General features: G+C 41.0%; 1 protein-coding gene across 3 annotated transcripts in view; it reads right to left on the minus strand.

The window, feature by feature from the left end:
* Nucleotides 1-6,777: 6,777 nt before the first annotated feature.
* Nucleotides 6,778-26,547, minus strand: part of KLF12 (Kruppel like factor 12) — a 263,096-nt gene continuing 243,326 nt past the window's right edge. For all 3 annotated transcript variants that reach the window (XM_009281721.2, XM_009281722.2, XM_019472692.1), the window contains one exon: nt 6,778-11,204. In XM_009281721.2, coding sequence (XP_009279996.1) covers nt 11,023-11,204 — 182 coding nt within the window. In that variant the 3' untranslated portion in view covers nt 6,778-11,022. The remainder of the gene's footprint in view (nt 11,205-26,547) is intronic.

Below are 26,547 nucleotides of genomic sequence, written 5' to 3' on the forward strand. Positions count from 1 at the left end.
AGTCTCCATCCTTGGAGATATTCAGGAGCCGTCTGGACACGGTCCTGGCAACTGGCCCTAGGTGTCCCTGTTTGAACAGAGGTGTTGGACCAGATGAGCTCCAGAGGTCCCTTCCACCCTCAAGCGTTCTGTGATTCTGCCATTTCTTGCTCAGCTACTGAGTCACGCCAGCTTCAGTCGATTGCCTTTGGTTCTTTGTCTATTACAAGGGTGTAACTTTGCCCGATTTGCAAGGATGGGAGAGTTGGTAAGGGACACGTTTCCACAGTGTGCACCACAGACATTGCTGAAAACACTGATTTTGTCCAGGAGCAGTCTGCCCCACAGGGCTGGCTCCTTTTTGGAAAGGACAAATACTCAGCGACCACCAAAATTTGGCTCACCTAGTCTCGCCCTTTCAACTCCCAACCAAAACCTCACACCATCGGGTCACAGTGCAGCATGCCGGAGTACAGCGAGCAGGTCTTTCAGCCAAACCTCCCGTATGGGTGTGCTTCCCTATTGCAGGCTGGCAAGGAGGAATAGCATCGTAAACCCACGGGTGAAAGCCTGCACCACCAGAGCTCTGTCCGGGAGGCGGGCGCTCTCCCCAGGTTCAAGGATGATGCCAATGCGATTGTTTCTGCATGTAGAGAGGGGACCGTGCTTATCTGATCCAGCAACATAACATGCAAAGTTGAAGGTGGTTACCAGCGGCTGCTCCTCGCCACGCTCGCAGTCAGATGTGCTGTGTATGGTGTACGAAACACCATGCGCCGACTTTTCACTCCAAACAGACCGTTCAATGACAAAGGAAAAAAAAGGGGTGGAGGGATTAGATGACAATTGAGCTGTTGTTTGTGCAAGTGGAAGAAATAACTTTTCAGGAACAGACTATGGGTCAGGGCAGTGGACGATGTGGGCGTTCGCTGGAGAAGTCAGACTAAACAGGCAGTGATGCGTTTTATACTTATGGCACTGTTGGGAGAAAAGATGATATTAAACACACGCAGGACACTGAGGAAGAACAAACAACTTACTGTGTGGAAAGCAAAAGTGCTTTGGAAGGGCCAGTAGGACTATATGATCTTAAAATTCGTCAGTGGTTTGAGAGATTCAAGATCTGTTCTAGCACGGCTTTGGTTTAGACACATCTCTTGATAAGGCTCAGAGGTCTCCAAATCAAATAACTTTGTTTACTTGTTTCTCTGCCTGTAACCATGTAACGCTATGGTTTTTATTAGATAAATGATCATATCACTTAAAAGCAAGCGGATGGAAATGCAAGGGAAGGGAAGATTCACATTTAAGGAGAAATTTCACCAGTGCAGCTCCAGGTCTCTGACTTGATATCCACAGTTGTCCTAGACCGGCTCAACATAAAGGAAGCTTCTTTGTGGAACGGTCAGACACGAGGAAGAAGCCCACGGGCCTCAAAACGTCTCTAGGAGCAATCACCATTACCAACCCTCTTCAGCTAAGTGTGAAGCCGATGTTTCCAGTGTGCCACTGCTCTCCTTCAGTAGCTGTTCCTTTACTTTACAGGCAGGCTGGACGAATCCCCTCTCGGCTGCACGGGTACCTGAGGCATGCTGCACATGAGCTGTGCCAGCTTCCCTACACACAGGGAAAGGAGAGAGAAAGAAGCAGAGAGAGACAGACACACAATTCCATTTTAAAGTACTTTGGGAACTCAGATTATATAGTAATGCAAAATATTTCTATATCATCCCAGGACATTTTTGTTTATACTGCTGAGTGCTATTTTATTTGTTCCAGCTTTGCCACAGATGCACAAACACTGTGAAAGGAGAAAGAATGTCTACTCTATATGATGGCTTTTAAAAAATCAGAAAAGCAAGCAAAATCCATTTCTTAAGCAAACATTCCATTTAAAAAATCACTATATGTTTATAGAAAAGATTTTTTAACAAAGGTTTAATTTAAAAAAAGTTAATAACTGGGTATTCCAGAAGGTTTGAGTCATCCACAGTAATAATTAGGGGTTTTGTTCCATACAAAATGCTTTATTTAACCTTCATGCCTCCATTCAGATAATTATACAAATGCATACATTTAAAGGTTTAAACTCTATTTCAATTCACAGCTCAATTCATAGGAAAGTTGAATACAGAAAAGCAATGCACCAACAAAATATGTCTGAGACACCATTAAAAACAGTAACACTTGTTCATTTAAATCTTTGAGAATAGACTGGAATAATCATCCTCTGACAGAATTTCATTAGGGGACTCCCTTTACATTATCATAGGGCAAAAAATAACCATTTTACAGTAAGACTGAGTATATTTACAATACATACACTATACATAAATACAAGAACAACACTTACATAATATTAATAAACTTATAACATAGGTGTTGCCTAAACACTACGTAGTATATAAATGCAGAGGAAACTATTGGGAAATTAGATCTTCAGATGATTACTTTTGTTTTTGAAGAAAATTAATTTTTGCGTTTAAAAGCTTTTGAAAAGAAGGCAAAAGAAAAGACTTAAGAAACTAGTATGTTTGCTTCCTAGCACTGGTATTTTTATTCCTTTTAAGTGTAGGACCTCTGTTGACACTATTATCTCTATGGGGTTACCGATAATGACCCTCCCTTTTGCATCTTATCTAGGAAAAAGATTGAGGTGCTGTACATACCAATTCCATTGCTGTGAAGCTTCGGTCCCAAATTAATCACTTTTTGTAAACTAAGGGATGTTTTTGTATTTTTACACAGGAGGATCAGATGAACGCTCATTGGTACATACAACGATAACGACCTGATTAGAAGGAACAATTTGGGGCCAAATGCAACCCCATCCTCAGGATTTCGTTCAACTAATGCCATAGGGGAATTCGCTTCATCCATAAGTGACTTGGCCAAGAATGCTATTTTTCATTATTGTTGTTTCTTCCTAAACACAGCTGAAAGAACTTTCCAATGTAATGGTATTTTTGACCCCACATGTTGATAGCAGTGTCCAAATCTCTCTCTCACTTGAAGTGCACGAATGCGTGTGTCTGTGTGTGTGGGTTGAAGGTCCTAAGGCTGATGGTACACGAAACTCAAGTAGTTCATTACTATCTCTGTGTATATTCTATTGCAAGCGCAAATGGGAGAGAAAACTTTTTAGGGACAGACAGCAAGTCGAGAGCGCATACTGTGTAGGTGTTCAGCGGAGAACTTACATTACCAAAGAAGCAATGTATAGGATGATAAGGAAAGAAATAAACTGTGGGGTTTTTTTAATGAAAAATAAGATGCAAACGTAGCAGTGAAAAATAGTTTGAAACCAGAAACGACAACATGAACTCTGAATTGTGAAAGAGATTAGTTCAGCCGTGAAGATTATGGCTCGAACTGTCTTTCCAAAGAAGCTCTTTACATCTAGAAAGGCAGGAACAGGGAGAAAAGCAGTATCCGAACCTACTTCTGGATTTCACGGTTCATGCTTATGACAATACATCAAAGCCGTCACCTGTGGTCCCCTACCAGGCACTGAACTATTGTTTTTTAAATGCAGAGGTCACAGCATGGAGCAAGGTTTAGCAAGTCAATGGGTGAACCACCATTCACCTCTTCTTTTATAACTGACAGCATCTTGGCTCACTGAAACTTTTGAGACTGAGCTGGGGAAGCTGTTGCAGGTCACACATACAGACAATAGGACCTCAAATAATTTTTTCAATTCCTGTTTTCGTAATAGCTAAAATTCACAATCACAGTTTTGCTTGTCTGGAGGACTGAAGAACTGTGTACTGTATAATCTAAAAATTACTAAAAGGGTAACTCAGTTTTATGTCATAATTTCAAGTCAGTAAGCACAAGCTGCTATAGAGGTATGCTGGCAAATCAATAAAATTGAGAAAAAAAATCTCTGTATTTGTTTTTCAGAAAGAAGGAAAAAAAGCCTGGCTCATTTTGGGATGGTGAAGACAAGGTGCCCTTTCTTACGCAAGAACTAACACAAGTAGGGCTGCAGTCAGCCAAACCTCCCAACTCTGCAAGTTTTTAAGGGTGCTTCCTTGTAGTGTTGCTGCCCCAGAACAAAGAACCAAACCCTCCTCTCCAACAACAGCTCAGGTACGAGGTAAGAAACTAGTGTTTCCTTTGCCCTTCTGATGACACATTCCCTGGTGCCCTCCTAAAATCCCCAGCATGAATTGAGTTCTTTTATGTGCTTAGTATCTGGAGATTAAGCTCAGGATGACAGAATAAGTATATGCATGTTCTGATGGGATTACTTCCACCGGTGGCTAGCATTTAAAAAAAGTTGTTATTAAAGTAGCCGTCTTGTCACATGATTAACTGACGTGCATAAACGTCCAGTTTTTACATGCGAGTCCATGTGCTTTTTTTTTTGCACCTACACTTTCTTCCGTATACAGTGAGCGTCTTCGTGCACACCCAATCCTGCCTTGGTGAATAAAAAAATGAACACCCATCCTCCCGCTCCAGCAACAACCCACCGATGGCAGCAAAAGTCTAGGCAAAATCTGGAATTTTTCAAATACAAAATTCTGCCTGGATAAATGACAGGTAAAAATTTAGAGGATGGAAAGCAATCTTCCTTGGCAAAGGTATCGGGACAACCAGTTACATTTTGATCTCCAATAAATTCATTTTTAGAAACAGAAGAAGCAAGAGGGATGGCATTACACTGCTATTTTAAGAATCCATTAGCAGCAGTTAATTTTTTTTTTTAAACCTACCAGATTAAAAAAAAAAAAAACGAGGGAAAAAAAAAAAGTGGAAGAGTCACAGCTGGCCATTTCCTTGTAAGACCAATTAGTCTATTGATGCAAATGTTTAGGTCACTCAATATAAAAATCTCCTGACTCCATTTTAGGAATATCGACTTCTTGTTTGCTACTCAAATAGTCTTTAGACTGACAGTCCCAAATTTTTCACTCATTTGTCCCCAAAAGAAAGAAAAGTGATATATTTTGTCCACTCCTGAAGTCAAACAGTTCTAAGATGATATTAAATACTATGAACATTACATGATGAATAGAAGGAGACATAAGGTGAACTCTGTCTTTCCAGAGTTCGATGCAGAGGATTTTTCAAGAGAATCCCCATTCTACCATATACCCTAAAAAAGCTCCACTGGGTTTATTGCTGGTTTTTGGATTATTTCACTAGAGAATACCCTGGATACATGGGCACATCAGACGTAAATTAGGAACGAATCCCCTAAAACACTGCTTGACAATGACCTCCATTCACACCTACTGAGAATTGATGTGGATACGAGTCATTTGTAAGCTAAGATCCATTTTCTTCTTACAAGTAGATGACAGACGTTATCTGACAAAATAACTAAAACCTCTAATATAATATCTCAACATGTGAAAATACAAATGGCACTTTGTGTTTGTTTCTGTGCTGCATTATTGTTCTCCAAGTAAAATATCATTTTCACCTTACTGTTAACAGAATCCTGTAAGTTATTGCTGTGTAAAAGTATAGGAACATCCCATCAGTTCTAATTACAGGCACTTTCAGTTTCTGTTTTGTCTTTTAAAATAGATTTTAGGCTATCTTGCTGAAGCGTATGCGCATTTTAAATGTCACAACTGTCCTGCTACAATTGATTTTGTTGACATGCTACTGCACCTAGAAGACTAAACTCCCCTGGAATCAGCAAAGAGCAGCTGCCTATTTCAGCTCTGCAACCTTTATTCAAGAAGCATTGTAGTCAGGGAAATACAAGAAGAAATAAAATCAAATGAGAGTTTGCCATTACTGTATCTGCAGTTCACTGTGAAATGCCAGAAGGAAAAAAAACCCCACAAAAACCCCAAAACCTTTCATATGGTTTTCATTTTGATTAAGTGCTTTTTTTCCTTTATTCAGTCAAAGACATTCTGAGTGTTGACTTATTCGACATTGAAGGACTCAATACAACTTCACTATATCGCATGCAATCTGCGAAACAGCAAAGAAGTGGCCACTCCATTTTGCAGAGAAAACATGCTCTGACAAAACAGAATGATTTACCTCTTACGTTTTGTGTTTAAGCTTTGCAAGGCATTATCTTACCCTTTTTCCTGATGAAAACTAAAGGATTTTTAAAAATGTACTTCATTTATCCTATTTACACCCCATGTAAAATTGTGAGTTTGAAAATACTTTTCCACTATCACATATATTACAGAATATTTAAACTGTTACAAGTATAGTAAAATACTTTCAATGTATTTTGATTTCTAAAGATGCAGTATCCTTATAGTTACATTTTTGTACTAAAACCTGATTTACTGCGGAAATCAATCAGAATTTAAGCATTTTTAAGGTACCAATGGGCTTGAATTCATAAGCATACATTACACAGCAACTGTTACGCTATAGCGGAACTGTGAAAATATAACAATCTTTAAATTTCTTTGTGCACTTCTACAGTTATAAATCACAGAAAAAGGCATAATACAATAACATGAGCTGGTTTCTTAAGAAGGTAGTATGTTCTTTTACAGTGTTTATTTCCAATTCTTCCTTTTCTGTTTTTTTTTTTTTTTTTTTAAACAAACTTGTTTATTACCTGCACATGGGTGGAGGCATGTGGAAGTGCTGGGGTTTATATGCATGGATGTATGGATGAGCATGCGGGAGTAGGGTGGATTTACTGAATGATCTTTAGACTTGTCTGCTGTGGAAGATGCAGTTTCACACACTGACCTTCCCAAACCAAAGTTCAAACTTAAAAATAAGCGGGATATTAATGGTGAAACTTACTCCAATTTTGAGGTACCCACCTTCAATAAAGAAGAAAGAGATTTTTTCCATTAAACAGCATTTATTATCAGAAGATAAATTTATAAATGGCAACTAGAATACATTTTCAATGTGGTTAATGGAAAACGAGACTTATGATCACTGTTATTCCCATTATTAAAGGGGAGAAAGGTTGTCCAGCTATTTGTCCATGCTCTGCACTGTGAGGTTACCCCAAACATCAACATCACTGATGTAATTTTTAACACTGTTAATTTTGTTATACATTACTCCAGCAAATAATCATATATACAAGTCAGTCTAAATCTATTTAATTAATTGTGTAAGCATGATAGAGAATAAGGAATACTGCATCTTCATCCCCAAGTACAAACTGCTGTTGCAATGAGCCAATTTTACAGTGCTGAATAAAACAGGAGCTCAAAAAATAACGACAATTTAAAATTTAAAAAGTTCTGTATCAAAGCTGCTTGCTCGTTATGTTTTCCTATAATGCTGGCTGCTGAGATTTCCTGACAAATCCATTGGATCCTTTTGGAAACGTTTGAAATCTGACACTTTGTGGCACGGTTTCCCTTGTAAGCTGTAATGCGCATGGTAGATATTACCCATCCTTTACTCACACTTAAAAGCATAAATTTCTGTCTTTCCAAAAGAACAGGATACTCTATATTTGTCTCTCCCAACCGCTCAATTAAGATAATTGACACAACACAATTGTGTTGTGTCAAGATGAGATCTGGTACTTCTGCATGCTACATATGATGTAAGTCTTCGCCATGGTTATGAAATGTCACAGACCTGTGGTGGGATACCAGGATTTCTGAGGAAACTACCCTGGAGCAATCGCCCTCAGTCTCTGCACAAGCACAGAAGTTTGGCGGGTCTGAACCACAGCCACTGATGGAAGGACACCCTGAGAATCTGGGGGACATCGGCTCCACATCCAAACACCCTCCTCCCACAGAGTAACTTCTCTTAAAATACTTCTGAAGCGGAAAACAAACCAGAAAACAACCTCACGGAGTATTTGGGGCCAAAGCCTGTGGGTGCTGGTACCAATGAGAAACTTGCCAAGAACCATACTGGGTACTTGAAACCCAGTGGTGGACTACTGCTGGTTGTGTAATTTATCTAGAGGCAACAGCAGCATGAAAAGCCCTTACACGTGTGCCGGAAAGGTTGAGGATATACTTCCTGCCTGTGAAATAAGAAAATGTAGTGTACGTTCCTTTAACTTTTGGCTTCACTCTGTTACCATTGACACGCTCTATGCCTGTGTCCCTTGACATGAGTGCTGCTTTATCCCTGTATCACTTTGGGGTTCCTCGAATAAAACCAGACCCTCTTTCTGTTGCAGTGTTTCCTGTGCATAAAGTAATGGGCAACCAGCTGAAAGACAAGGGATTCACACAGACCAACCTTGGCCTTGGGAGAGGAGCGTCCCCAGGGTCTGTGATACATATGCTCCTCCTTGGGGCAGTTCAGAGCTGAATGCTGGAATTTAAGGCCTCTCAAGTTCTCTCTTCATAGACTACAGAGGAAGCCCAAAGAGGACACTGGTCTCTCCCAGCCATACCCTGCCTTTGTGAATAACATCAGAGATGTTCTCTCTCACTGCTCTTCTTGTACGCTAACAGAATGGCCTTAAGAGCTTCTGGTCAAACAAACTTCATTTTCTATGGGAGAAAAAAGATCACAGATTCTGAAAGGAATTCTGTATGCCATCGGTTCTTCAACTGAATTACTGCTATTCAAGTAATTAGTCAGTAAAATGTTCTTGGGCAGGAAAATAACTTTATCAATTGACTTCCACCTGACCTGACTTCTCTCCCTAAACGCTGAGAATGACAGATCCATTTAAGGGGACAATATTGAAGTACATAAAAGACAGACCTCAGACGTAATCCATGAACCATCTCACGTACAACACTGACAACCAGTTTTTTAAACCAACAGCAGTAAAGCTGCTGGTAAAGACCCAGTTCTGCTGCCCCACAATGCCTCATGGCCTATCCAGAAGCCCTGATCCGTCGCAGCCTTTCCGTGCTTTGCACAGACACTTAGTGCCCCTGCTTCATTCCCGATTTGGAGCCGGATACTAAACCGTTGCTGAATTTTGTGGAAGTTGATTACCAACACAGTCAATGGGAATTGACAGAGGCATTTTTCCCACAATGGCTGCGAATAATTTGTCTTGGGTTTCTCTGCTGACCAGTCGGCAGAGGAGAGCCTGAGCTTTAACAGTATTGAAGTTCTTTCAGAGAGCTGATAAACTATCTGGTACCGGGGAATATTAAGAATGTATTTAAAGACAATCAAACTCTGGGGCCTGTGAATGCTGTTATGAAGTATTATCCCAGTCATATTAATCCTCAATTAACTGTAATTGCTTTCAGTATTTGTATGGGTACTCTGTGCTGTTTTTTCTTTAAGATTACCTCAATTTCAGAATCCCCCCAACATTACTATGGTTACTTCAGGAATCAGAAATTAATTCAGACTGGTCAAACATTTAAAAATGAACAAGTGGCATCACAAGTTTAATCTGTGCAATTCCTGGAACCAAATATTCATAATTAAATGCATTGCAAAAGACTTTCATGTATACATCTTTTCTCTCTAAGCTATAAAACTCTCAACACTTAAAACATCTTGCCAAGCCTCCTCTTTGTCAAATTTAGATGAATAGGCAGATCCTTGTGAGGAAAGAAAACAGAAAAACACTATTCTGTTTGCATGAACAACTGATGACTAAGAGTTTCTCTCTTTCCTACATAATTCAATTAATACAAATTGGTTCACAATTACAGGGCTGTATGGGAATGATCAAGAATTTCCTTTTATTTAATCTGAAAAGGCTTGGATTGAAAATCCCAGCAGGGGCAGCCACTGGTACCCATATAAAGGGCCATTTATATCATACTAGACAGCTGGCAAAATCTTGTTATTCCCTAACGCCCAGGGAGAAACCTAATGTCTTGCAGAGCACCACTGCAGAACCATTTCGTCTTCCTACTTACAGTTCATCCTCTGACTCCTCAACAATCAGCTCTTTCCTTTATCTATCTTGCTTTCCAGACACAAGTATTATGTTGAAGGAAATGGAAGTACTTAATTGTGGTACCTAGCAGGTCAGTGAAACCATCAGAAAGATTAACTTAAATGATCTTACGTGCTATTTCTGCATACCCCCCCCTTCTGTTGGTGTGGAGTAAATTATTGTCTCGAGAGCCATTTTACTCATTATTGCTTTTTCTCTGCGAGAGATGCACCTGTTTCTTCTGTTTTGTTTGTTGGTACATTCAATTCCATTTCATGAATGGCTACACCACTAACCTTGGTATCAGCAAGTATAAGATCTGACTATTTCCTTCTGTTCAAACACTGCTCGTGGGGAAGAGGATACCTGCATGAAAGAAAACTGCACTTTGAGAATGGGGTAGTAGTTTTTAGATGGGCTTTTTCTATACAAACCAGAAAATGGTTCTAAATAAGTCCATGGTAAAATACAGATACTTAATATTGTACTTTCAGCAGAGATGCTGCTGCCCCTTGTTTATTTTACAGACTTCAACAACAACAACAACAAAAGAAAAGAAAGGAAAAAAAAAGAGAAAGGTTAAATGGCTGGTGTCCTCTAGGGCATAATGACAAATTGTGGTACAATATTAAAATGCCACCATCGTTATTGCAAAAGTCTGCTCAAGCGACCCTTCAGCTCCAACAGCGGGACCTCTCCAGCAGAATCTTCTTGCCTACTCACACGCAGCTTGTCTGTAGCACAGCTCGGGCATAATGCTGACACCGGCCAGATGGTATTCAAAACAAGGGGAAAAGATGGAATAATAAAGGTCTAGCGGTCTTGCTCTCATCATCATCATCATCGGTTTGTCATATCTAATCCTCCAATCAGCAGTGATTTTTCAGGAACAAAATGTCCGACAGCTGAGAAAACATACAAGCTATAAACATTTTTTTGTCAAAGGACGCAGCATGTAAAATAATGCCCATTCCTGTAGCATTTTGGCTGCTATTTCCCTGGTGATTGTGATGACACTTTCAGGGGGTAGCCATGCTGAGGGGCAGACGGGGTTAACTTCAGATGGCAAGGAGAAGAGTGGCACTTCTTTTCCTGCTTTTTTTTTTTTAATTTCTGTTATTATTTTTTGTTACGGACATCAGGGAAAGCCCTGCCTGTTAACACTGTAGAGGGGGATTCAGCCCTGCTGAATTCACTCCGGGTAGTTAAGAGACCCAGCTCTTAAACTTGGCTGGAACAGGTAGCGTTTCTCAAACCAGCATGTGCCTGCGGCGGTGGAGCGCCAAGTGATCTGAGCGGGAAAAGCTGCGGTCACAGTCTGCACACTTGAATGGCTTCACTCCCGTGTGCTTGCGGTAATGCCTCGTCAGTTCGTCGGAGCGAGCAAACTTCCAGGTGCAGCCTTCCCAGGTACATTTGTAGGGTTTTTCTCCTGGGAGACACAAAAGAAAGAGGGGAGGGGGGAAAAAACAGGTGGTGACTTTCCCCTTGTTGCTCTTAATCCCCACAACCCCCTCTGCACACTTCCCATGAACACCCACTGCCTAGGGGTTGCTTTAGGCCAAATTACACAATTACGAGGTACCAAATCTGCTGAATATAAGGAAAGGGCCTTGAGATTTATCATTCCTGTGGCATTCACATGACTAAGAAAATCAACAGGATTAAGGCAACAATATAGATCCTACCTTGCAGGGGTGATGCGGGGATTAACGTCAGGACAAAGGGCTGTGTAATTATTCTCGTGATTACCATACGAGTTTGCTACCCTCATCTCATCAGGCTACACTTTCTCCCAAAATGGCCAGATTACCCGATATTTCAGCAATTTATCACAGGCTGCCACAGACTTCCAATTATTTTTATGAAGTTTATGAAAATTCCTAATTATTTGTGTAAACAACACTGCAGGACATTTCTCAGCAAGCTGGTAAAAATGAACTATGATTTCCCAATTAAACATAAAAATTCAATCTGCAAAAAGTCCTCTTTATTTATCGTGCTTACTTTCAGTAAAATTAATTTTGCGTGCAAGATGTTACCAGGAACAGTGTACAATTTTTAAATGTACTCAGCCATGGGACTTGCACAATGCTGTTGATAAATACCCATTTACTTCAATGAGATCAGACTTGGGCTAAGTGTAGATTTTTGGAAAATCTGACCCTCTGCTTTTTATTTAAAGGTAAGCATGACGCTTACCCCATGTTCTGTGTCGTATCATGTCAGACGAGAAGATTAATACAGCAAAACTGGATTTTGTGCTTTCCTAAAGTAAACTCTTATAAAACCCCATTTTTGCCATGTTTGTAGGCTATACTTATTTGTGATTTCTATCACCAGCCCTCAATGTCTACATGTTAAATGCTCTTGGCAGTTACCTTGATCCCACAGTCAAGCATGCACCAAAACTGAGGAAGGGAAACTGTGTGAGGTCCATATGCATCTTCCTGTGGTGTGTCAAAAATGACTTTTTACCTCCCCTTCTGAAACCAGCTAATCATAACCAGGACAACAAAAGAGCATCTCTGCAACAACTGTTTCCTTCGTCAGGCACAATCATTCCTCAGCTATTTATTATCTCTTATGAATCACGAGCAGCTTGCAAGAAACTATTTCAATTACATGAACCAGTGATGCAACACTTGCTTTGTCGTAGGCAGCACCTCCCTCCATGCGTCTCTTCAAAAGTCAATAAATGCTTTGCTGAGAGCCCTTGGTTTCAAAAGAAAATTCCTGAGTAAGAATATCACCACAAAGTTCAAACAGCCCTGAAAAGTCCAGCTGAAATGGCCATGGGTGCCTCTGTAAGGAAATTGGATGCTGTACAGGCATGTCAGCAGGGTTGTCAGCAACATTTGAGCTCCTTGGGTTGGTACCTTCTGTGCACCATCTGGGCTGTGCTGCAGTTTTGATGTCAGACGGGGGTGGGAAACAGTTGCTGTGAGGAGAGCCCAGCAATCCAGGCTCTGAGGTGACCACAGCCCATAGCTGTACCAGCAGCAACTTAGCCTAGATATTTTTACAGCCTCAGCCAAGCACAAAGCACCAAATAGTGTTCATTGCCCCTTGGCAGCCACAGCGTTGGGTGCCTGGAATCCAGCAGCTGCCGCGAGCTGGATGGGCACAAGCTACACGGCAGATGGTGGGTTGCACGCTCTTGCCAATGACAAAGTGCTACAAAACGTGTTCAGATTCACCACCGAACTGTCTTACATACATAGACTTGCCACAAACAGTTGGTGTGGAGCACCGGACAAATATAGCAGTCTCCCCATTTGACTAGGCAGGTCTATCCTAATGGTCTCGTCACACCACATCAATAGCTTCCAAGTGGAGCACTTGCCCTGTCCATCCTCAAAGTACTTTAAAACTCTGTTTTTGTTTAGACTCTGAATACTGCCCCGCTTGGTTTCTTTGACCACAGAGACTTCCGGAGCAAAACAAGGAGGTATTTCCTAAGCTCTGGATCCCCATTTAAAAGCATCTGAAATGCTAAGTCTCTCCCCGCCCCGAGATCCTTCCCCTGCGACAGCCTCTTTGGCACACAAATCCCAGCTCTTCTTTCCCTTGGCAGAAGACAAATGGAGAACCCGATGCAGGGAGGGATGGTTGGTGAAAGGCAAATACCAGAAACAGTTTGTTCGTCCATTAAAACAGTATCCCTTCAGCTAAGAAACAAAAGTCAGCTGATGGAAGGACATGAGCGTGTGTCAGTCGCCTGGAGTTCCCAGGTGTTGCTTCCAGCCTCCCTCCTCAATGAGTCCTGCTTACCCAGCCCCTATAGAGCTATGTGAAAGAGACAGGACTAACCACATTCCTCTCAAGCTATTTACACCACTGAAGGAAAATCGCTCTTACAAGCTCAACCTAAGAAGACCTTTCATTATTTTCAATTAAATATATGTGTATAGCATAAGAAGGAAAAAAACAGGCAAAGTAGCATTACTCTGAAGACGTTCACTCACATGCACCTTAAAAAAGCCACTGTAAAGAAAACTGTGAAAGATACGATTTTTCATTAAGATTAATCAACAACATTTTACGCAGACCTAATTTTTAGGGGAAGAATAATAGTATTACTTTTCTGTTAAACACCCACATTATCATCTGTGGATGGACAGGTGCTAGAAAAAAAAATGTTCTTCTTCCTAGGCAACACTATACTAACTGTTAGCCTTTTGTTTGGCAACATCCGAGACGTGAAGAGTGATCACTGAGTCCATAAGAATGACAGTAAAAAACGGAAGATCCAGGAGTTCAAAGGATGGAGAAAGGACCAGCAGGAGCAGAATTGCTAGCGGATGGGAAGCTGGTGTCAGGTATCCCACACCAGCTTTGACTGATGAGCTTGGGCACTCACAGCTGAAATTATCAGTAGAATCAACAGAGAGAAGCAGGACCTCAGCAGGGCAACCCAGAAAGCGGTAAATGAGGAGGTGGACAAAACTATTTCGTTAATTGGAAGAAACTAGCCCCAGTGCTTATATATATATATTGCCATTTCAAGACTGGATTGCAGTGGAGTTGAAGTCAAATACTCAACCATTTTGACTCAGACACTTCTGCCTCTCTGCAAGCACTTGAGCTTCAGTGTCTAAGAAACTCTCGGGTTCAAAGTGTGGGCACGTTTCGGCTCCTTCAATGGCTCGGCAGCTGCCAGAGCATGAACCACAGAGTTACTGTCATGCACCCAGACACTCAAATTCTCATTCAGCTCTAAGGAGCAAAAGCAGGTGGTGTGAGTCAAGTGGAAACATGGGAATGAAGGAGAAGACAAAAAAGTAGACAGTTTTTGGAAAATGGTAGTAAAGAGAGCTGCAGAAAGAGACTAAGAACCCATGGCAATTAACACGAGGAGAAAAAGAAAACCGGAAAAAGATAAACCCCTGTTAGTTCAATCTTCTGAATCTGTAAGGTTTTAGACTTATAGAAGCTACCCATTTAAAAATAAATGCCTGAAGCTGTGAACATTTTCATGGGAGCTGACCCTCTACTTTTGCACCTGTTTGCCTCGAAACCTGACAAAAAGATCCCAAAACACAGAGAAATTGTATTCTGATGCTATTCCGCAGCTCTGTCCTGCAATACATGGACAGTGAACAGTATGCCATGACAGGCATTTACACGGATCAAGAGGGACCCTGGAGCATGAAAAAGTTCTTCTAGACAGTTCCCTGTGGAAAATGAGTATTTTCTATTGTTTGGGGAAGTTAATTATGAAATTTTAAAGGTATGACTCAATGCCCCAAATGGAACTAGTCATTTTTTTAATCTTCTATTAACAAAACATCTATTTCTAAGAGCCCTCCAAAACCTTGCCTTTTGTAGTCCAGAGGCCACAATCCAAATTAGTTTAATTACTTTTACCATATTATTTTTCCTACCCTACCATGACTCCTCTCACTTAAGCACTTAAGAACATCGTTACAACGGTTACTCATTAAATCTCCCTAAACTCAAGCAAATAATGAATTAATAATACTGAATAATGACCACTGTGTTCAGCCAATCCTTCCAAAATTTTCCACCCTCCCCACAGCCCAACATCTGTCTTCCCATATCCTTATTCAGGTACTCTAACATCCAGAAGATCATTCACCCACAGAAATAAATCTCTCTCAAACTTTTACTTTACAACCCGATGACATTCACATATTCCTTAAAAAAAAACCCTGTATGGGTACCAGCAGGAGACCATGCCATGTAACAGATGAAGGGACCAGGGTTTGTTCTACCCTGGGCAGAATTTCCCATGCGGTACGTTCCTCAGCAGTTATCCCCTGCCCACCAACTAGCTGGTATCATGGTATTTGATGCCAGATGCTTCGAAGACAGGCACCACAAAAACGCCATGTGAATAGTCATGGGTTATTCCGCCAGCGGCGAAACTGCTCTGGAGCTCCAGGAAACAGAGCCAGGCTTATGTTCCCTAGGCAAGGAACTTTATTTACTGCAGTTGCAGATGCCCTATGTACTCCCCGCACACTTGCAGTTCCTTTCATTTGTGTATTATTTAAGCTTCATTTATTCATCAGTTTAGCAGGCTCTTGGCAACCATGTCATTAACTAATGATGAGGTAACACCATCTACTACCAGGACAGAAAACATCCCCGTGATCCAATTCTAAAGCAATTTCTTTCTCTGGCATAAACTCAGCTCGCTCTCTGGTATTATAGGTGAGTGCCATGACCCTTCTTATTTGTGTCCTCTTCAGACATTCCCATCTATCCAATTTTTCTGCACATGTAATTCTCACCATGACTCTGAGTTATTACATCACTTCTCTGTAGCCCCCTCCTGCAACAGTACTTAGCATTTTGAAATACTGGTAACATTTTTATTCCAAGTAAGAGTCAACTAGAAAATACACATAAGGGACTGTTCAGGGGTACAGGCTTAGCCACCTAGTCAGATTTTTCTGTATTTAAGCCTTCATCACCCTGTGAAAGAGTCACAAGCTGAAATTCCACTTTTGAGAAGGACAAAGTTAGAAAAGCACTTGGAAACGAAACTTGGTTTATAGTTTCCAAACTGGGAGGGTGGGAGCACAGGGGAGATGCCGTCCCTCACTCCATTCACGAAATACAATGGTTTTTGCACGGTTTAATAGGTGGCACCTGCCCAGCCGTCCTATCTACAGCCACATCTTTATACACTCAGTTTCTACTGCTATTACTCTTGGAGGAGTATTCCCCATATAAAAACAGAGTGAGGTCCTAAAGATTTAGCCCATAACAAGTCAAAAGAAAACAAATAATCCAGCACGCATGCCTCTGCCTATGTTTGACGATGTTAAATTTTCTAGTCAAAGTCAACAGACCTGCAGCTTTGCAGGGTTGAGGACATCTCCTGGTGATTCCTGGATTGGTTTCTCCTACAGGATATTATGCAATATATATAAGGTGTAGTGTTTATGTCAGCTGGTTTCAGCTCCCACATAAACACCAGAATCGTTCTGAAACATATGGGACAGTCACACTGCACCCATACTGATAGGACTCTGGAAGGGGAAATCATAAATTGAAAACCACAAATGATGGCTAATTAGATTTTGCATTTCTACTAAAAATAAGCAATTTCGGGCAGAAAAGAATCTCTTTACAGCAAAAACACTATCTGATAATGAGCAGCCTCAGGCACTCCCAGAGGAAGGGGGCAGCTTAGCTTTTTGCAAGGGAAGGTGAAAAATGACAACTCTTACATTTTGTGTGATATTTTTATTAGTATAATTTTTTAATGAAAAAACATCAGAGCACTTATAAAGCACTTTCCAACTTCAAAGTGCCTTATAAAGCTTTTTTTAAAATGTAATCCTTCATAAAAGTCTGTCTTCATAATAGCACTGTGTAACAAATATCGCGTCTATTCTGCAGGTAGGAAAACCAACACAGCAAGCATCAGCAACCTTCCCAAAACGACAGAGAAAGTGAACAGCAATGCTATGACTCACATATTAGGAACACCTTACTTTCTGTAATGAAACTGGTAGATCTCAGTTTCATCCCTTTAAAAGTTTGAAAGATTTTCAATCATTTTGATGCAAAAATCCAATTCAATTATTTAGATGTCTTTCTAAAGGTAATTTGGGATCTCTGTTTCCAAGTTACTGATTCACTATATCTCTTTGGTGAACACAGTGAATTTGACTTTTGTGTTTCAGTATTGTCAAAATACGCAAATAAAATATCTTTCTGGGAAGAGATTAAAATTTTGTATCAGCTGAGCAAGTCTGGGAAAACAATTTCTATGAGCAGAACAGGAACATATTGTGCTGCCTGTCACACGTCTTGAAATTCAGGTTTTTTATTCCTTGTTCTCAGTCTGACTTAAGCAAAGCACGGGGACATGGTTTCTTCATGTGAAAACTGGGAACAAAACAATTTCTTCAATTCAAAAATACAGTGACAACCTCCACTCTAAAACAAGAGACAGAACTTCATCACACTTTTGGCAGCTCTTGAACCGATTATTTACAAGCTCCACTTCTGATAATTCAGGTGCGAGTCCTTTTCCCACATCGCAGCATACAACTATCTTTTCATTTCACTGCACTGCTGAGCTTGGGTCCAGTTTGCCATCCTGACCCTTCTTCTCACTCCCTCTGCAAGACCAGTACTAGTTCAGCAACCTTATCTCTTTCCATCACCTGCTATTGTCCCACATGCCCCTCTAGATATACAGCTGCCTCAGTTTGCTGCTATTTTAATACAAATCCCAGCAAAAAAGCCTTTGCGACCAGACTCACAAAATTCAGTTCTCCATAACTTAAGAAGGCAAATCCATTACATTGGTCCCAGCCCTGTTCTGTAACTGCACGTACAGGAGAGAAACAAAGAGGGGGAATCCAAGGAACTTCCACATTTTCTCTTTTTGGGCTTCTGCACAGAGACTTTGCCCCACGATGGGACATACCTACTACTATGTGAGATACAAATGAATTAATGCTCTGGGACAAGGATTAGTTACATACATTGCCAAGGGCATTGCTGATGTAAAATGATGAATTTTAATTCCTGTAAAAACAGAAAAAATGAAATTTTTGGAAATGTAAAAGGCCTCTTCCTGTGTACCTGCATCCAGGAGCCAGACCAAATCCCAACAGTAGATGACAAATAGCTTTTTATTACCCTTCCTGATAATTTTTTCCTGCATGATGTGGTACATATATAAATATTTAAGTATATGTTAAGTGCATATATACACACTTAACATATGTATTTTTTATATATATATGTATGTGTAGTGGAAGATACTACACTAAGCTTTCTCCTTCCCTCCAGCCACAGCAAATGTATGGGACTATCAAATTTCCAATGCCGTGGGGAAGGCTGAGATTCTTCCTTTTACGGCAGCCTTCACTCACAAAGGTATTTGGGAAAGGTGATGCAACAGATCCGTACTTCCATCAGCAACCAACTGCACAGAGGGTGCCAGCAGATCTGCACACTAACTCTCTTTAACTGGGGTGCTGCAGGCCTGGGTTGTAGTCTGGCCTCCCCAAATAAAACACCTTTCCTTCACTGTGGTCCATATCTGCAAGGGAGACGCCAAGCAAGTGACGCTTCCCTTTCCATCTGCCTCCGATTCTGCTACCGTCACTCCTCCTGGATGCTCCAGGGATTGCTCCACCGTGTTCATCAACAGCAATACTGATGTTTCTCAGTATAAAAGCTAAACCTTCCACTACCTGTAAAAAACAAAACAACAAACAAACTCCCAAAGAAATAAACAAACACATAAAAAGCAACAAAAAGGCTCCAAGGGGTGAGCTTTGCCTCACTCAGTTTTGCGCAGCTGATTATTTGTTGCTTGCACTGTGCTAGAAGTCAGGCTCAAGCAGAGGCTGGGGCCCTGGTATGCTGGGCTGTCTGCAAAAACAGAGCATTAAAAAACCCACCTCCCATTTAAGTAAATGAGTTGTGAATGGAATTCAACTTCCCAAATGAAGAGATACCAATTTTTATCACCATAAAAAGCAGAATAAATATATATGATACTAAAGAAAAACATTAACTGACAAGAATACACATGACAAGGGAAAAGATAGTTAGAGTTAATGTGACCAAGATACCACTACGTTTCATATCCTATGTGGAGAAAACACTGAAGTGTAGAAGATAACCCCTCATCCTACACAGGTGTCATCTGATCTTTTTCCCTTCCCACAGAACAAGAAATTTTTGTAAAATTTCCCCAGTTTTCTTCCTACTTATTTGCAAAAAGTAAAGATTGAAAACACCAGCTTTCAGGCTCTACCTCTTGTTTCCTTTTAGCCATGGAAAAAAGAAAGCAGAAAAAAAGAAAACCTGAATAAAACATTAAAACAAAGGCTTTTGTGAAGCTTACTTGCAGTTTTGAGCACGCTCCAATCAAAGGTTGCCCTGAAAAGGACAGGGCGGGCATGAGCAACTCCAGACACACTTCCCGAAAGAAATGGGATATCACCAGTAATGGGCATTTCAGTAGCAAGTTGCTATCCTGTTCCCTCTGTCGGGGACTGAGTGGGCTGCAAGAGTTAACGTACTGTGTATTTACTTCTCCAGATCTGGGTGCAACATCTGGGAAAGCACTTTGGAGGGGATGGGAGTAGAGAGGTCTTTCTTGCCTTTATGCCACTGCAGGGCTACACATGGTAGACCACAATCATGCCCGAGACCTTAGATGAACTGCAGTTCTTTGGAGGTAGAATATTAAGAACTAAATGGTTTACTTAGAGAAAATTTTATTCTGCATAATGAAATCATCATTATTCCCTCGTGCCACACACAGACAAAACACACATGCACCCCATATTTACAAAGTCAAGGGGCACTGTTGCAAATATTTTTCATAACCTAGGGACTGAAAGCAATCACAGACGCAATTAGACTTGCTTTCCCATCAAAGTGCCTTGGAATAACCACGTGGGCACTCTTCCATATCGGCACAGCATCAGACCTACAATGCAGAGGAATGACTCCCCGTGTGTAAGGTGAATTCAGAGCTCGCAAAATGCGCCAGAAATGAAATCATTTAACTTTCCACAGAGCAGCTATTGGAAGAGAACTGGATGTACAAGCTCCTTGTGGTATGGACACCTGCCCGTAAGTAGCTGGACTCAGACAACTATCTCGCTACATCCAGAGGTTCCCATTTCTGAACATCACCTTACTAGGCTGTGGTGGCATTGGTGAGTCTGCCTTTATACCCTGGTACATATCGCACCAGCAGACATCTGCTTTTAAATACATTTCTGTCCTGAAATCTGAACCCAGTCGCATCAATGGGAATAGGCTGAGGCTTCAGCAGCCCCGGTTATTAAATAATCTGTTTATCTTCTAAATAGAAACTGCATGAAGAAAGAGCAGAAAAGCTAGAAATGAAGGATTCCATGAAATATACTGGTTTTCACATTGGAAAGCTCTACTCTTTATTGAAACTGGCAGTAAATTTTAAACACTAAAAGAAAGTATTTCTTAAAAAATAAAAGCATCACCCAATACAAATAGAACCTCCTGTTTTACTTAAAGCAAATCAATTTTTAAATTGGCTTTGTTTATTTAAATTCCAAGTTTCTGGAACAGCATGTGAACCTGCTGTTGCAGCTTTTTTCACCCGACAGATTTACGTGGAGGAGGGAGAGCTCTGGTGTAAGGGCCTAGGGAGCACGTAGGACATGAGAAAGAAAAGCTGGGCTTTTGAAGAGCGAGTCTGGAGGGTAGGTGACAAAGAGGTGTTAATTTTAAAGTAGGCCAAAAATCTACACAGTTCAAGTCAAATCCAGAAGGATTATTTTAAGAATGTTGCTTCCTCCCAATATTTGCCTGAAGAAGGGATTACAAACCTGTAAATATCTCTCTGGAACTTATAGCTAGCAAAAGGCATTAAAGAGACCTTAAGAAAACAACAGGTAATGAATGGAGTTTTAAAACCTACAGAGCAAAAATAACTTTTTTGGTGCCTCCGACTTCTTAAGTCCGCTCTGAAATTGCTCAAAGGAAAATGTGAACAAAGACTAATGACAGGGGCCCTTTCATATTAAAATAATATATGGAGCAACAGTGAGTGAGAGGAATGCAATGTCTGAAAAACCTCAGACTAAATACAACACCCATGTACTCACTAGCCCTCCATCTTCTAGGGTGGTGTCTCAACCCAGCTATAAAGGAACATCTCGTGGAGGAAATGCTGTCATTTTCTCAGGTACAAAACAGCATTTCTGAGATGTTTACTGTCTCCATGTAACGCCACTGAAGACCCCCTGACACTGACAAATAGGCTTCATTACGTCTGTCGCAAAGGTATTTGCTCTCATCTCTCAGGAATGATATAGGTGTTGATCAAGGACAAAGCACCAAACACTAAAAAATTCATTCGGCCTGGGGGCTATATTCAGCCTGCCTCTGTAAGTGCCTAACGAAGCAGCCGCATCTTCTGCAGCAGTGGCACTGAGAAGAGTGATTCGGACCCGGTGCTGGTTGGGGCTCACAGATGAAAAGCAGCAGTTGCAGCCCAGTATCTGAGCCCTACAGAAGGTGCTCTGGTTACAGCCCTTGCCTTCCTCCACCCCTCGGAGGCAGGAGCAAAGCCACGGCTGTGGCTATACGATGCCCTATGCTCACAGACTAAATCCATTCCCACTTCACACCAACTGAAAAGTCCCAGGCTTCTGCTGCCACTGACCCCAGAAAGCCACTCTACCACGTTCCTCCAGAAATTAGTAACTAATGACTGAAATAAGGTTGCACAGAAATACAGAATGCTGATTACTCCTACAATAAATGAAAAACCTACAGAGGTGAGAGACAGGGAGCAATCTCTTCTGTATCAGACATTGCAAAATTATGTGTCACATAACCTTAAAGCAGGCATCTTCTTTCTTCATTGACTTCTTCACGATGATTCACACAATGTTTTAAACTCCTTGGGCTTCTCCATATGGTAAGAGGGTAGCCACAATGAGCTACAACTGGATTTAGCTGTGAGCAACTTTAGATGTGAAATCCAAGACAAATCAAATTTCCCTTTGAATGACTATGTAGTTGGTTACATTTCTCAGGTCACAGTCCCCATGCTAGGCACCGCTTTGGGACACATTCACACCACCCAGCGTACTCTGCATACTTAAAAGAGAAGAGCTTTAAATCTCCTCCACATGTACTATCCATTATACATGTTTCAAGTCTTTGTGTTCTTTACCAGGCCCCCTAACAGACAGCATAATTTGCCTCTTCAATTTACATAATATGCCTCAAATTTACATGCTCTCCCTATTTAAGAGGAGACAGATGATGTCTATGAAAACTGGATCATGATATGCAAAGGTTTGCTTTAGTACCAATAGGCCCGCGATTCAGGTTAAAACAGAATATTGCACACTAGGATTTGCAGACTAAGTAGCCTGTGGATGAAAAGTGAAAGCAGCTTTTAGCCACGTGGTTGGCCAGTGTGACAGTTTGTCCATGACCGGGTGCATGACCACATGCGTGCCCCAGGACATCGCCCACAGCCACCAGCCACCGCCCTGCAGTGTCTCTGTTGGCAGCCAGAACCTGCCATCTTTTGATAATCATGCTTTTCATTATTTAATGCATTAACAAGGCAACTGAAATCACTATGATTAAAAAAGTGTTTGTGTGTTTTTCCTATGATCACTGTCATCTATCCAAAAGGTGTTTCCACTTTCTAATGTCTCCTTTGCACTGTTATGGCAACTAGCCCAAAGGGTCCTGGATGTTTGTTCTTGTTTTCCCTCTTCTCTCTCCCTAAAACACTCCCCTGTCCTCTCATCTTTCCAGTCACGCCCTTTATCCACAACTAATAAGCTGATTGAGCCTGTAATACATGAAATGTATTATTTCACCTGAGACTTTACTGCATTGCATTTGACCTGATAAATGGCCTGACTGCATGGCTTTGTCCTGCCACCTTCACCGTATCTAGCTGACGAACTTAGTTTCATTATAGTTACAGATGATCGAAAAATAATGACAAATCAAGTGAAATTTTGCAGGGAAATTGCAAACAATTTTGACTACTTTGCAGCTTTCCATTGACATTTCAGAAACATCTAGCCAGAGAGGAGGTCAAGACGTATGTCCTCAATTTTATGGCATGAAAATATCTGCCTGCTTTTTTCCAAAATAATGAAATTATTTAATGCATTTTACAGTTTTCACAGACCCATGATTTCCAGTTCCACCAACTTCACAGACCAGTTATTAAAGTCTAGTTTTTATAACCCGTATCAGCCTCTCAACAGAAGGCATGATTTGCCTCTTCAATTTACATAAAACCTATCAGACTTTCATCATCTCTCTTCAGAGGGAACAGAGTCTGTAGATCTTTCACAAACCAGGGCTAGTAGAAAAGGAAACAACAATTCATTAAGATAAATTTAAATATTTTTAGAATGAAATTTTGATGGGGGGAAAAAAACACAGTGGAAGCAACCAGTATTACTTAGTCTGCAATGCTCAGCTGTCCTACTGGAAGTGTCAATGGCAACTTCAGTACTGCCTAAAAGGCCTGAAATAGCTATTACATATCATAAAATAACGCTACGGTTGTTTCCCTCTCCATCTTCAAAGTAAAAGCAGCAAACTGAAGAAGGTCAGTCCCACCGGGGCTGCATGGGTCCGGACCTCATGGGGAACAGGAGTTACAGCTCTCCCCATTCCCAGGGCTGACACCAGCACCTATGCCGAGTGCAACGCAGACGTAAGCAGACCGGGAACGCAACCCAGGGCTGCTGGTTTTCCCATTTTTAAAGATTACTCATTTGTAGAGTCACACATTAGTAATTTGAAGTTCACTGAAGCAGAAACTAACCCAACACAACTCCAGTGAGCCAATTTTTCACAGTTTCTCCTTGCGAAGAGTTGATAAACCTGAGCTGCAAGATTGCCTGTGAGCCCTGAAGGCTCTCCATCACACCCGGTACCTCCTGATAGCTTTATTTGACGATTTGGCAAAACAACAACAAGAAGCTGATACTAGAAAGAGAAATTTAACACCAGTGCTCGTGATTTATGAAATGCTCTAACTGTTACAGGTTTCACTTGCCATTTTTCTAGTTGGAGAGACGATGTGCAATTCAAGCTCGCCCCCCAGTGGACTCCATGCCCACACCAGTACACTAAGTTTTGAGGACACTGGTGAGAAGTATTGGGGAGCTAGATGATAGCATACTTAAAAAAACCTAGGGGTCACTCTGAGAGAATTAAATGCACCGTTACTGTCTATAATATTTTGTTTCCATTTTTAATTAAGTTTTAAAGAAGTATACTTTCCAATCAACAAAGTTGTTCAAAATATCGCATTGTTTCTCCTCCTGTATCCAAACGACTGCAAATGTTTTAGTGGCTATGCATATATAGTAAATGAAAAAAAAATATAGTTCTCAAACACATACTACTTAGGTAAACAATTGTCAGCAAGATCAGCCTTCCGAAAGAAAAAAAAAAGTCCAGATTATGCAATGCTGAGTTTCTGTGATCTTTTCTCAGAAAGTTTCCTACTGAAACTTGCTCACCCTTGCGTGCATAGCTGTCATACTTCATTTATACTTATCCAAAACTGCACTAATTACTGTGGGTCATATGTGAATAATTAACTTCTTTTGCCTGAAGCAAAAGTAAAGGCCAAGATAAAAAATGTAAGATGAGATTAATACATAAGAGTGTGCTCATGGCCAATGCTACGTGTAAGTCTGAATATACCAACTTCTTACCAAGACCCGAGAAGTGTTCTGTAAAACACATTTAATTTTAACAGCACAATACAGATTTTCTCACTGGATCCATTGGCTAAATTCATCACTCACCTTCTCTCTAGACTAGACTTTACTTCTTACATTGCAACAGGCATGAAGACATGACAATATAAAGCAGTTAACACCTGACCATTTAATGAAGGTTTTTGATTTGATGTTATTTTCCTTTTCTCCCTGAAGGAATAAACCAACATCCAACACGACTGTAAAGTATTTCAGGCAGCTGCCTTTTGGGGTGGGGATTCATTTCAGCGAGCTAACAGGTAGGTATCCGGGCTTCTTCTGTATTCAGCAGTGAAAGAGAAGCACCTTTGCAAGCCAATCCCTGGGTCTCCCTGAAGAGGGAATAACATGCCCCAGAGGTGCCAATCCCTCTTCTCTGAGTACCCAGAGATCCCAGACAGATAGCATAGCCTAGACACCCAGCTGCCAGGGAACCAAGGCTGAGGAGATGGATTCTACGATTACAGCAGGTACAGAAACTCCCTTCATGCTGCTGGAGAGTTACAGCTGCAAAAGCTGTAATTACCAACACCGTTTCAAGCCTTCAGTGCCTAGTTTTGAGCACCGTAAGTACACAGCCTGAGATTCAGCGCTGCAGACTATCTAACCCTGATTTGGGTGCGTTACCTACAAGCGCTGGTCTGCCATGAGATCACTAATGAATTACAGACTCATGACAAATGTGATTCTCAGTGATTTAAAATGTCACAGCAGAGAAAAGCCTCCTGTATTTCTGGGCCAAGTTGGGTGTGACATTTCTGAGGTTGTTCACTTCTAGTTTTGTAACTCAGCTCCTTACACGGTACTTGCTTATACTCCTGCGCTGGTCGCCAGTCTTGCAGGCTAGAAAAGAGTGACCTCCCTGTGGTATAAGCGCTTAAGTGGTATTTTTGGTTCAAACCAAAAAGTCTACTTGTTTCACACTTCTGCTGGGCTCTCTGCCTTCTAATCTGCTACAGCCATAAAATGCTCAAAGGGTGATACAGGCAAGAATAGGGAAACAACTTAGAAATCCGGGCAGGGAGAAGGAAAGGGACAGAGTAGGGTTAGACTGGGATAAAAGTAATAAAACAAGAACGACAGAGAACAAGGTGAAAGGGTAAGGTTATATAAAAATATATCGGAAGGGTGGGGACGAAAGACCACACTGAAGACAGGAAGAATAGGGAAGAAGAAAAAAGAATTAAGACAAGACATGGTAACTTAAAAGAGAGGAGAAGGCACAAGCATTAATAGGAAGATATGAAGAAACTAGAATTCTAGAGGCCTAGAGGGAAATGTAATGAAATTCCCGGATCACCAGAACATTTCTGCTGTTTAAGGAAGGGACTCTTACCTTACAGAAATTGGTTTAGTAGGGGGTATTAGGATGGAGCCTTGTTCAGTATTCCTCTCAACAAAAGTCCTACCAACCAAAAGACATATTGGAAAGAGTGATGGAGACGTGGCCTCATTTGAAATGTAGAAGCCATCACTTAATTTTTTAAAATAGTATCTCATACTCTTTAGAGTACA

This window comes from Aptenodytes forsteri, unplaced genomic scaffold (assembly GCF_000699145.1).
Source record: "Aptenodytes forsteri isolate BGI_AS27 unplaced genomic scaffold, ASM69914v1 Scaffold51, whole genome shotgun sequence".
Lineage (NCBI taxonomy): Eukaryota > Metazoa > Chordata > Aves > Sphenisciformes > Spheniscidae > Aptenodytes > Aptenodytes forsteri.